The sequence below is a fragment of the Haliotis cracherodii genome, unplaced genomic scaffold (genome assembly GCF_022045235.1).
Source record: "Haliotis cracherodii isolate W230 unplaced genomic scaffold, xgHalCrac1.p SCAF_12, whole genome shotgun sequence".
NCBI lineage: Eukaryota > Metazoa > Mollusca > Gastropoda > Lepetellida > Haliotidae > Haliotis > Haliotis cracherodii.
In genome coordinates this window covers 38,669,369-38,682,752 of record NW_027266267.1, presented here as the reverse complement: position 1 = coordinate 38,682,752, position 13,384 = coordinate 38,669,369, and the positions used below count along the sequence as shown (strand labels likewise).

The following is a 13,384-nucleotide window of genomic DNA, read 5'->3' as shown; positions in this document are numbered from 1 at the left end:
ATATACTATGATGGAGAGAATGTCTTGATGGCCAGTCATGTAAAACAGTAAGTCAAACGTAAGGTTGTCGTGTTCAGTAATGATACAATAGTAAAACTGTCAGGGAAGAGACGAGGAAACTAATTACGCCCGCTAACCTTATTCACACCACTACCGTGTTGTTGTGGATAATACCCACAGAACGGAAAGTCTGGGGTTCGATACCTGCCCGCGCCATACCAAAAGACGTAAAAACAATTGGAAGGGACTTGATGTTACCCAGTTTGGCCGTCGGCTTTGAGGGAATAAACCAAGGACTGGTCTTCTTTTCAAATTCAGCGAACAGTTTCCATAATGATAGAAGAGGTCCGGTAGAATGTTTGATTTAGATAATTGAATTTTGATGGACAATATTTCGTTTTTCATGTTTTGAACTTAGAAATATGTTGGGGTCGAAGTTAGGGGTATAAGACTAGTGAGCACTGCCGCTTTTTAGCCTGGTTGTATCTAAATTTTCACATGGATTCACAGAAGTAGACTTTCGCGTCCAGGCTGTTATTTCTGTTTATGACCGTTTTATAAGTAACATAACATAAGTTATGCCTCCAGCGCATGAGTGACCTCTATAGGTTACAGTTAGATATATATTTGGGCTTAAGATTATAGATAGTAGAATAATAGATAGCAGGAAATGGTCCAATGTAAATATTATGTAAATAGCGTAATGATCGTTGGGGACGGTATCCATAGTCCTTAGTATGGCTAAAAGTACTGGATAAAAGTATTGGATTAAAATACTACATATGCCATCTCACAGACTTCCGCGTAAGGCTTACGAAATGTTATTTTATCTTGATTCAGTAGGTAGACCTTGTGTACACCTGCTCCCGAATTTGCTCTAGCTCGAGTTGAATGTACAAGGCCTAATATTGATACCGGGATACACAACACGATTCCAAAATCTGAAAATTTATGTACACATTGTAACTTAAATACACACCAAATCAATATGTATTTCGACCTTCAGTTAGTATTTGAAACTTCAGGCTTACACCATCAAAGACTAAATAAGAAAGTAACAACAAAGTCTGATAAGAAACAAGACGTTTATCTATTAATTATTATGTTTAGGAAACGGCAACGGTAGAAATATTAGGTACAGTGATGGTCTTTGCCAAAGTTTGTATTAGGATGTGTTGCAGTATCGTTATAAAAAACAGGATACCAAACCCGAAGTATTACAATGTTAATCCTTACTATGGCTGATTCACACAGCTCGGCTCTGACAGTTACAATTACATTGCCATGGAAACTTCCTGTGTGTGCAACTACATGTTAATATCCATCATGAAGACATGATTATCTCTACCATCCTACATTGAGAAGTTTACCACTGGCCTTGTTGAAACATAGTGGGTGCGAAAGTTGAAAGTTAACGTGTCATGGGCAATATTTCAACTATATCGTGACGAGAAAGTTATTTATTCCAGGATAGATTTGCAATACATCTTATATTCATACATTTTGTGTATATCCTTTGGGAACTTTCAAGAGCTTATTTCGGGTGACAGTCTACACCTATTCTGCTGTCAAGGTCACATGAGGTGTTCAAATTAGTTGGTTTGTTGTTTAACGCCACACTCAGCAACATTCCAGCTGTATGACGGTGTATGTTAATAATCAAGTCTGGACCAGACAATACAGTGATTGATATCATGAGTGGTTTCTGATGGACATTCAAATCCCCTCCTGCCATATCCCTAACAGTTTCATAAACGTTATCATTTGTATGCAAAGGATATGCCTGTGTCTTGGAGGCCTAATCTCATCATCTCATCTAGAACGTCAAAATCGTCGCCAAAACATCAGACATCAAGCGTACCGTATTTCCTCTATAAGACGCTCGGCCGTCTATTAATTTCGCGAGAGCCGTTGTCTGGGCGTTATAAGAGTGAGTGAGTGAGTATGGTTTTAGCAATATCCCAGCAATATCACGGCGGGGGACACCATAAATGGGCTTCACACATTGTAGCCATGTTGGGAATCGAACCCGGGTCTTCGGCGTGACGAGCGAACGCTTTAACCACTAGGCTACCCGACCGCCCCAGGCGTTATTAGAGACCCAGCATCTAGAAGAGCAAATACAGTTCTTATGGGTGATCGGCTAACATATTTATGAGGATCGATAAGTAGGCTATCGATGTATTCATACGCACAATTTTGAAGTGAAAAGAGTGAATATATTTTTGAAGCGATTTCTGAAGCAAACAGAACACCACTTTGTAACCAATCACAATCAAGAAATCTTCAATATCATTGTAGAATATGTTATCAGAACCTTAGATTTACTTTTGAAACTGTTATTTTTATAGCAGCATTAGGAGCTGATCTTATTACCTTTTCTTAAACTAAATGCCATAGGAATCAGAAAGAAAATAAGAACAAATTCCATGTGTTTATTAGAAAGCGTGCTACAGCTTATTTCACTTTTTTTAAATTGAATGGTGTTATTACAAACGATTAGTTCACATTAAAAATAATGTGCAATCTTGCCTTCGGAACTGAATTGAACCTTATGTTACTCAAGCCAACAAGACATGGTGCGTTGAGGGTTAACAGTGATCTGTATATCCACATACATGGCGGCATCACGTTCTATAATCACTGAAAAACATTCATAATATATTTACAGAAAATTGATAACTTCTTCATGGTAAGTTATCTTTGCATTCAAATAATTTGACCAGTTTAAACATTGAAGGATTTCGTGTATCATCAGAATATATTTTGAGTGACAGGTAACAAACATTTCACAAGTGAAGTAATTATACTCATCAGCAATGTCATTACAAGATCACAATGGAACTGATGTAACTAATGGTATTTTGTGTCTAGCGACCTCTTTCATAATTAATAAGTTTATAGAATCTGATCTTCAAGATGTGTCTTCAACATACATTTAAAATACATTGGTATACACTGAATTATATTAATATAATATATACAGGTAAAATAATACAGGATATGTTTGACAATTTTCCAGTGATTAGTTTTCAATCATTTTCCACATCAGTGATGTAAAGTGGTTTACTTCGTATTTCTGCATACAGTATATAAAGTGGATTACCCTTTGTGTTAGGCGACAATTTTCTTATAATTCAAGATGAATATTTTCCATTATGATTCATTTTTCACATCCCCAGATTTCTGAACCGTAATTTAGAATGGGGATTATCATGGCATCAACTAATTTTGATTGGCAGGGTAATATTATGTAATCAAGCTTTGGTCAATATGAAATGCATTGCCTTTCATGGTTTATCACACAATAACACACTATATCACACTAAAACCACTGGGTGGAATAAAATACATGGCTTTTGAGAATTACTCCATGGTACATATATTCATTCGCATTTCCTAAAATACTTATTTTAATAGTATACATACAGTAAAATTCTCACCGTGGTCCATAAAATATAAGAATTGTACATCTATCAATATATATTTATGTTTTTATCTATTCAAATCTAATATGTCACACATCTATGGTAAGAATATTGTTACTAAAAGACTCCCATTATCAATATGAGTTAACATGAGTTTACAATATGAGTTAGTAACAAAGAAAATTATGCTTTATGAAGTACACATACCATCGTTATACATCATACTATATACAAGAAGACCATAAGCTAAACATCAACAGAGCATGCAAGTTGGGGATTTTTTCTGGTAAAGCCAACTGGTAAGGATAAATCAAAATTATGTTAAAGAAAGCAACTGTAAGTAAAATTATATTCCTAGTGGGTGAGACAATCTGTTCACAAGAAAACGCATCGTGAGTGACTTGACATTGAATCCTGTATTCTTTGAACGTGAATGGCGACACAATGAAACCGTTTAGAACAGATAAGGCAGGCTTGTGCGGAATCTGTAACACAGGAAAAAGGAAGCTTATCCATAATTGTGTCGGTACGATGGCATCATGTAGAGACACGTAGCTTGCTATCTACATGTCGTATTTTATGTAGATAATGTAAAATTCAAAGAACATTATATATTATGTGACCCGTGAAGATCAGATGTAGAATAGGTCTTCAGCAACCCATGCTTGCTGTAGAAGGCGACTATGCTTGTCGTAAAAAGCGACTAACGGGATCGGGTGGTCAGGCTCGTTGACTTGGTTGATGCATGTCATTGTATCCCAATTGCGTGGATCGATGCTCATGATATCAATCACTGGATTGTCTGGTCCAGACTCGATTATTTACAGACCGCCGTCATATGGCTGTAATATTGCTGAGTGCGGCGTTAAACAACAAACAAACAAACAAAATATATATAATGTCTCAGATGCAATACCTTGCAACGTGGACCGGGTTATTTCTTTCCGTCTCAGCGAATTGACAGTCCTTCGTAGGCATGCTCTGAAGAAAACAATAACAACTACTGCTAAAGAGTTTGTACTCAAATCTCTAAGCTAATATAGCCGTACGTCAATATGCACATTCGACCCAAATATTTGATACATTTTAAACATGTAAAATATTTGTCTACAGCGGACATAAAATCTTCTAAATTCTATTCTAATATAATATCCAAGGTAGTTTTACTTAAGGCAAGTGCATGAAAATGCCTCTTCTACACTCTTTACCCCAAGGACTTTTGTCATATTGACATGTTTGAGATTTGACAAAACTTTGCAAAAACAGTTTGCCGCATATGCGTGCGAATATATGTTTATTGTGGGTTACCTTCTTCTGGAGGGTCTGGGCACGTTTCTGTCTTCTTCCTTAATTTGCGAAAAAAAGAGAAAGTTGTGAGTGAGTGAATGAGTTGGGTTTAACGCCGCTTTTAACATTATTCCAGTTATATCACGGCATGTCAGCTTAATGTGGGAGGAAAGCCCGAAGTGATGCAGGTCTCAGACGTTTACCACTTCGCTGAAACCCACGAGCATGGGTATGGTGCTGACAAACCTAGAAACATAATCGGGGCGAACCGGGATTCAAACACACAATCTTAGGTTTCTGGCGTGCCCAAGGAAGCAACTCTGCACAGCGAATCACGGCGCCTTAGACGACTGGGCCACCCGTGCCCCCAAAAGAGAAAGTAAAGTATGCTTCTGGTTTCATACAAATTAAAGACATGGTACTCTATACATTATGGTTTGTTTTTTCTCTGGACATTGCTTATATTCGTTACAAACTATAAAACGTAGAAAGTGTTTTTCAATGTACATGTACACGATAACAACGACAAATAAATTAACTTACACTTCTGTTCCATTCCCTAAAAAGACAGAAAGAGACAATGTTTAAGCTGCGTCACAAACACATATGATAAATGAATCCACCATAGTGAGTTGTCTACTAAAACACACTTTGGTGCGAAAAGAATTATTTGAGTGTCACATTCAATAAATGGTGCCGTTAGTTTCCATTGTTTATGTATCAACATGTGCCAGGCTAACTGCAAGTACCTTTCATCGGGAGACGCTTCAGTGTCAGCACCACGAGAACGATGACAAGGCAGAGAGCAATCAGCACAAGGATACTCCCAACAACATATACAACAGTCGTCATAGAGTTGCCTCCCTTATCATTTGACTTGGCAGCTACAACTGGCAATGTGGAAGCTGAAATTGAGGAATTTATTAACAAGCATGTGAAAATAAATATACAAAAATACACGATGACATGAACTGTCCAAAACATTTTCTCATATTTAAGACACAAAACAACTTGGTCAATAATCATCAATCATTTATTATCTCAATTGTATTATTATTAATAACAGTAATTCCTGACATGGGTACAATGTGTGAAGCCCATTTCTTGTGTCCCCCTGCCGTGATATTTCTGGAATATTGCTAAAAGCGGCATATTAATAACAGTGACTGACAGTGATATGCATTACGTTCACTGATTTTCAAACAATTCTCATATAGTTGGAGGATAGATGGATATTATAGAGTTTACCTTCACTGGAGGCATGAACGGTCACCCGTATGGTGCACGCCCCGACGCCAACCTCAACGTCGCCACGTCGGTTAGTGATGTTGTTCCTGGCCTCGCACTTGTAGAGGCCGCCATCTGCATGGGAGGCTTCTGGAATACGGAACTTCTCAGTCATGCTGGACACCTCTTTCTGGTAGGCGGTGATGTGCAACCATGTCAGGGTGTGCGGGTCTGGGTAGGCATCAACGTCACACTCTAGATTGAGAGACTGACCCACTACAACTGATACCTCCCTTTCACATTTGACGGAGGGAGCATCTGAAAGTGTAAAAAAGGCTTTTACTTTGGGAATGTTTGTTTGTTTGTATAACGCCGCCCTCAACACATTTCCAGCTATTTGACGGCGGTCGGTGAATAATCGAGGCTGGACGAGACATGAGCATCGATCCATGCAATTGGGATACGATGACATGCATCAACCAAGTCAGCAAACCTGACCACCCGATCCCGTTAGTCGCCTCTTATGACAAGCATCGTCGCCTTTTATGGAAAGCATACTTCGGGGATGGCAGGACCTAAGAGAAATCAGTGTTGTCAATCATGTTCAAATATATCTCCTTCAGTCTGAAGTTTGTGAGATTTCAATTTATCTGTCCATTAAAGAAATTACAAATGTATTCATTGAAACCTCCTTGGTCAAGACAACGTTAACCCAGAAATACACACCTTACAATAAATGCCGAACATGTATAGACAAAAAATAATATAATCTTTATTCATGAGTCGATATTCCGGATATCTAATAATGTAATCTGGACGATTTCAGTTGGAATGCAGTCGTCTTGATTGACCGAGTTTGACTATTAAAAGTATCCATATGATTTTTGTCACATTCTACAGCTTGTGGAGAAACACCGTAGCCAGTGTTCCATTGCGTCAGTGAGTAACTCTTTTCAGTTAATGTGATAAGGTCTGAGTAAAATTAGCAATTAAGTGATAGGTTGAATATTGCGACTGTTGCGGATAGTTGGGGTGTTCTAAAGTAAGACAAAGTATGCATTAGTCGGAATGTAATTTAGCAGATGCAACTGTCGTGTACAACTATACAAACCGAATTACAATAGGTGGCCACAAGTCAATTGATACACGTCGAGTTAATCAAACCGTTTTTGTCAAAAGAATGTGACTTACATGAAACATACAGTTTGATAAGATCCATGCCAGAGTCTGAACGTCCACTGGGAAATCTGTTAGTCACATCCAGGATATAGTCCCCCTTGTGATTGAGCTGTATGTTTGGTATGACAGGAGGTTTGGTGGATTCAGTGAACTCGGAGTCCAGCCCTGCCTGGCGCCATCTGTAGACGTGTGGTGGAGGGAGGCTTATGTCAGACCTGCTCAGGTTCACTGTGTCTCCTCGTTGGGCGTACATTGTTCTCGTGGTTAGACTGAGGGGGTGGTCTAAAATATTATGCACTTTTATAGTATATTTAATCATCAAGTTTTGTTAACTCAAAGAGGCCCTTGAAACGACATTAAGTGTTAACATTAACAAATGTTGTTGTTTTAAACGAAAGCTTGACACAATGTGCCCCGCCTGTTGTTGTGGAAAACGACAAATATTATACATTTCGTACTTCCCTTCGTCTTTTGTAATTTGGTTATTATAAATGTTTGTATTGTAAGCTCGTTTATTGGTATTCGGTTATTACATCGGTATTCTTTTGCAATTCATGACCCCTCGTATAACTGTATATTGCAGTAACAGTACAACATACACAGGCAGTGCTTCTGCTTGTGTCTTTAGGATCCAGGTAAGAATAGGTCTTCAGCAACCCACGCATGCTGCAAAAGGCAACTATACTTAACGTGAGAGTCGGATGGTCAGACTCGCTGACTTGGCTCATACATGTCACCGTATCCCACTTGCGTGGATCGATGATCAGGAGGTCAATCACTGGATTGTCTCGTCCAGACTCGATCATTTACAGAGCGCCGTCATATTGCTGGAATATTGCTGAGTAAGGCGTTAAACAACAAACAAATTTTATGTTTCAGTGCCTTACTTACACAGAACAGTAACGATAACTGAGTCTGATCCAAGAAGTTTGGTTCCAGTACTTGAGTAAACTGTACAGGTCAAGTTCCCAGAGTCAGTGCGCTTCAGAGTGATTGCACTAGAAGCCTGATTAAATTGTATGTTTCCGTTTTTGGTCCACACATACGCATAAGGAGACTGTCTTGAGTACACTGTGCAAGACAACGATCCTCCCTCCTCGATGTCCCTGATCTTCTCGTTGCCAAGGGTTATCAAACCCTCGGTGTCTGTGCCATAAATAAATAAGAAGACGTTAAGCAAACCAGACGGCAATAGTTTTAATGATAAACAACCATAGAGAATAAGTGAGTCAGTGAGTGAGTGAGGTCTGACGCCGCTTTTAGCAATATGCTCTTCGGCGTGACGAGCGATTGCTTTAACCACTAGGCTACCCGACCGCCTCACAGAGAGAATGCACCAAGAGAGTATTAATATGGCGTGATGAGCGACCGCTTTAACAACTAGGCTACCCGACTGCCCAACAGAGAGTACACCAAGAGAGCATTAATATGATTGGTTGTACATGTATATCCGACTCTGGCGACATATGTTTTGCGTTATATTGATCTGTGTGGAGAAATAACAGTTAAGTTTGGTGAGGAAATCTTTAAGCATTTATAAGGGTGTCCACTTTATGTTCGTTTTCAAGTAGCGGTGTTACACAATTCCAATGCCTGTCATACATGTATATGTGGTCGACATATATTTAGAGAAACAAGCCTTGGACATAGACATCAAAACACTTTGGTTAAAGTCTATTGTTCATTTTCAAATTGAGATCGATCGGCAACCGATTCAAACCAGTGGACTCCTGCTTCACTGAGTATATTCGCTAATACCAAGGAGTTTGCGTTTAAGTGATGAACACAGTGTGTTTCATATATTAAATGTTATCTCTGTCTTAATCGATACAAACTTGTGCAACGATTTCCTTATCATTGAAACTTATTTTTATTTTGAACCATGCTGCCATTTTGTTTATAAGATAAAACAACTAGGGGGACTATTTGAATATTGATTCTCCCTGAATACAAAAGGATTTCGGCAATGTCGGACAAGCCCATTTTCTGAACAGGGGGATTAGGTATTTCCTGAATGTTCTCAAAATTCCTACGACTACTATCTGTACCTTTTGTCGCATTACAGAGTGTCATTACTCGCCCACTTTTGATTGCCATCATCTGCTTTGCCCAGCTTCATCTAAGGGTGACAACTCACGTCCCTTTACAAATAGAGTCGTCCAATTTACGACGTCTTAAAGTTGCGAGCGAATGTTCGAATCTCGAGAAATGATGTCATGACAGAACAGTATTTTATCGTGAAAAAAGCAGGCCTCTTTCTTTTCTGTTTCTTTTGCGATTCACAAAACATACACATGTCCTGTGTGACAGTTGTCAGTGTCACTATCGGGATGTGGTATTTTTTGTGCTATTGCACTGTTATATCTTCACACCAACACTACTGATGAACCTTCAGTCCCTGTGCAAAATAACAGTGCAAAGTGATAACTATGTTCGGCTGATAATTGAGTTGCATACATACCACGAAGGCATGCTATTCCCACGGTGCTGGAGGAAGAACAGCGGGTCAAATTAAAATCTGGGCAGTCGTTGAAATTGTTTTCTTTTCCATTGCAACTGAATTGTGCCCAATATTTAACACTTCCAGGTAGTGAACCAAAATCTCTCCGATTATTGTAGGTGCTGAAAAAATTCAATCATTTGTGAGGCGATAATTTGTCGGGGTGTCAAGTACATTTGAATATCTCTATTAGTGTTATCTTAAGGTCAAATCCATGTTTGTTTAGTTTTGGTCTGAAATGGTTACATGCCCTTTAAATGGCATGAGGGATATTCTATATGGGTTTATATCCATCGTATACAGTAAATCCGTGTAAGACAACGCTCAATGATTTCTCAATTTGAAGACCAGGAATGCTCAAAATGCATTGGACATAAGCCGTTTGTCCACAATGTTAGGAATATAGAAATTCTGATACTCAAATGAGAAATATCACATTCTCGCTGTCCCACATTTATGTTCTGTATCACATATATGTGGGGAGACATCTGTAATAGTACACAATCAAGATATACAACATATGGTTAGGATAACAGCACTGAACAGTCTCTCCATCACATGTGGCACTTACGTATTGAATCCCAGGTGTCTGCAGACAACATTGACCTCTCTATAGTCAAAGCTGTAGTGCATACATAATGTTCCCCATGTATTGTTATGTAGAATCTGCAGAACACCCTTGTTTGGTCCAGGAACAAGGCGAAGAACCACTGAAAACATCATTCATGTATCTGTTATAGTGATCAGTGTATATGTATCTAGATCTCAAAGTTCCTATACATGGATTAATTAGATACACGTATTTATTTGTTATATTGGAAAGATGCAGCTGAAAAGATCGGAACTGCTGTATACATGCATAACTTAAAACTTAATGTGAAATATTTTTACTTAATAACTGGTAAATGGTCATTTGAAAGTCACACATATAATCATCGGTTGTTAGTTACGTATCGTATTATTTGTTAAGAAGCGGAGAAAGTTCTGAAACTGGAAAGACTGACCACTGGGTGAAAGACCGTGAGATACAATGAGAACTTTCTTTGAGCAGCATTTGAAAAACAGTGGATATTTTTTAAAAGGGGGAAATTTGTTTTTAATTACAAACTTTCCTGATTTGTGCCTTTTTTCAGAACCTGTCAGTAAGTTGTTACGGTATTAATGCATCTGCATTCCATCCATTCCACACGTTCTGTATCATTGACTTCATTGACTTTAATTATACACAGTGTTGTGTTCCCCCTGGCCTATTTTACCCTTCCTTTCCTCGTTGTGTATTTAGAGGATACATTTAGATTCAATATCAGGTGAACCCATAACAATAATAATATCGGCTACAAGCTCGCCAATGAGGTCATATGTTATATCAGAGAGAGAAGTATAATACCTGCTCCTGTAGTGAGGTGAAGCATGCACAGTGCAACAAAAATCGTTATGTGACGTTGCTTCACTACGGCGAGCATTTTCTGAAAACAAATTAAATGTTTGTAATAAATGCTCTCACAGTATGATACCATGTCTATCTGGGAATAAGTAGGATAGGACACATGTACTTGTCCTTATTACAACCTATTTGTACAGTTACTGATGCCAGTCTTACGAAAGTTTCTAAGCACATCATCCATGTCCATGACAGCAGAGTCTGTCATTATCACATCAAACACTAATCTACGTCCTGGTAAAGATGTTATCAACATTTTTTGTTTTAGATACATATTTATGTTCAAATACTTCTCTATCCTGAAGTGCGAAAGTATCAATTAACAATACTGCAGACATAACGCGGCTGTCTTACCTTAACCGTTCCTGCTGTCGATGCCACTATTCAGCACGATATGATATCTAGACTCACACTGTTTAAGCTCCCCGTTGTTGAGCGCAACGAAGTGAGACTAACGTCTCTTGTTAAGGTCAGCATTCAGGATGTAAATATACTGTTTACGTGAGGTCAATCTGGGAATAGGTAGGATATGATGCATGTACAACCTGTTTGTACAGTTACTGATGCAAGTCTTTTGGGAGTCTTAACATCTTAACATACAAATGGCTGATCAATTACAGCAGAGACTGCAAAAATCAGATCAAACACTGAGCTACTTCCTGGTAAAGATGTATTCAACATTATTAGTTTTAGATAAAAGTTTATATTTAAAGGAAATATTTACTTCAAAATACTGAAGTAAGAACGTAGCAATTAACAAAACTGTAGAGACTCTCTTCAGCCCTTCCTGATGTTACCGCCAATATTCAGCACGGTATGTCCTCTTGACTCACATTGTAGTTCAAGGTCCCCGTTGTTGAATGCAATGAAGTCAGACTGACGTCAAAGCCTCGTCTCTTATCTATGTCGGCGTGCATGAGATAATATACTACTGTATACAGGCGAGGTGATGTGAGTAAATGAGTTATTATTTCAGCCATATTGCAACGAGACCAAGTTAGTATATGCACAATTAAGTCATTTATGCATGGTAATATTTAAAAAAAACAATTTATAAAATATGTTTGAGCATAACAATATCATGTATACAGTTTCAAAACACAGGCTATAGGCTACCAGGTACCAAAGCTAGGCCACCTCGCTGGGGATCATTGGGACTTCCAGTACCTCGGCTTCCTGCATGATACCCAAGCACATTTTACGTCATCACTTATCTACTGGTGGTTGTGAACAATACTAGGCAATATTAAAAAATACTCAGCAATGAGTTGGCTTAAAAACACCAGTTGATGATAGTTACATCAATTATGATAGGATTACGTGCCACACGAGGGGACAATAATTTTACGGTATTTAACCTCCTGGACAGAGCCTTCAAAATGACAGTTGATAATAGCATCGCACCAAATCTAAAACCAAGCGTTTAATTATTCACTTAATTTAAGATGAGATGCCCTGCGATAGCAAAGTCCACACAGTCAAGCAATATATGCTTGACGGTCAATCTTTCATCACAAGGGATACATTTAGGAGGTTCGTCCTTATCTGTCTTCAGCAGATATTCGTTGGTAAACCGACTGTGGCCAATACGACAACGTCGTAAAACGACAACCCAAGTAGGTATGACCGATTGTTGGTTTTAATTCGTGAAGTTTATTGCTTCCTACCTGGGTGTCCCACCTCTTTTGCGTGAGATCCCGAGTATAAGTCTTGATGTTTGTTTTGAAATCACTGTACAGGACCAGTAGTGGAGATAACGGTTTGCCAAGAGCTGCATTAGCTGCAGCATCGGCTTTTGAGTTACCTGTTATGCCTACATGACTTGGTAACCAGCAAAAAACGATGTCACATTGTCCAGTAGAAAGATCATTAAAGATTTCTAAAATGTCTAGAATAATAGGGTGATATGATGAGACACTTTTAAGTGCCTGTAGGCAAGACAACAAATCAGAGAAGATGATAAAAATGAGGAGTTTCTGACTATTTAAGCTGGCTTAGGGTGAGGTCTACTTCTGGCTGCGAGGTGATGTGAAGTGGGGTCTATGGAACCTATGCATGCAGTGTGCGTGCGTGTGTGCGTGCGTGCGTGCGTGCGTGCGTGCGTGCGTGCGTGCGTGCGTGTGACTGCTTCTACTTGCCGGAGTAATGCCGGTTTACTGAGGTACCATGTCACAGTTTAACACGGATACCGAGCCCAAAAGTAACTGTTTTATCAGCCATGCAGGGTATCAACAAGTACCATCGTCTTATTGTATAACAAGACCAACGACGTCCCGAATTCCGGGCAGACTAGACTATCCCTTAGACCACGGATACCGTCAA

General features: G+C 38.8%; 1 protein-coding gene across 1 annotated transcript; it reads right to left on the bottom strand.

The window, feature by feature from the left end:
* Window positions 1–2,439: 2,439 nt before the first annotated feature.
* Window positions 2,440–11,468, bottom strand: LOC139457880 (cell adhesion molecule CEACAM5-like). Its single transcript, XM_071239229.1, has 12 exons — window positions 11,417–11,468; window positions 11,009–11,087; window positions 10,193–10,331; window positions 9,583–9,743; window positions 8,013–8,267; window positions 7,134–7,403; window positions 5,964–6,260; window positions 5,465–5,620; window positions 5,259–5,274; window positions 4,737–4,774; window positions 4,345–4,409; window positions 2,440–3,913 (listed from the first exon to the last, which is right to left on the bottom strand). Exons 2-11 carry the CDS (start codon window positions 11,082–11,084, stop codon window positions 4,378–4,380), a joined length of 1,440 nt encoding a protein of 479 aa, XP_071095330.1. The 5' UTR covers window positions 11,085–11,087; window positions 11,417–11,468; the 3' UTR covers window positions 2,440–3,913; window positions 4,345–4,377.
* Window positions 11,469–13,384: the final 1,916 nt, after the last annotated feature.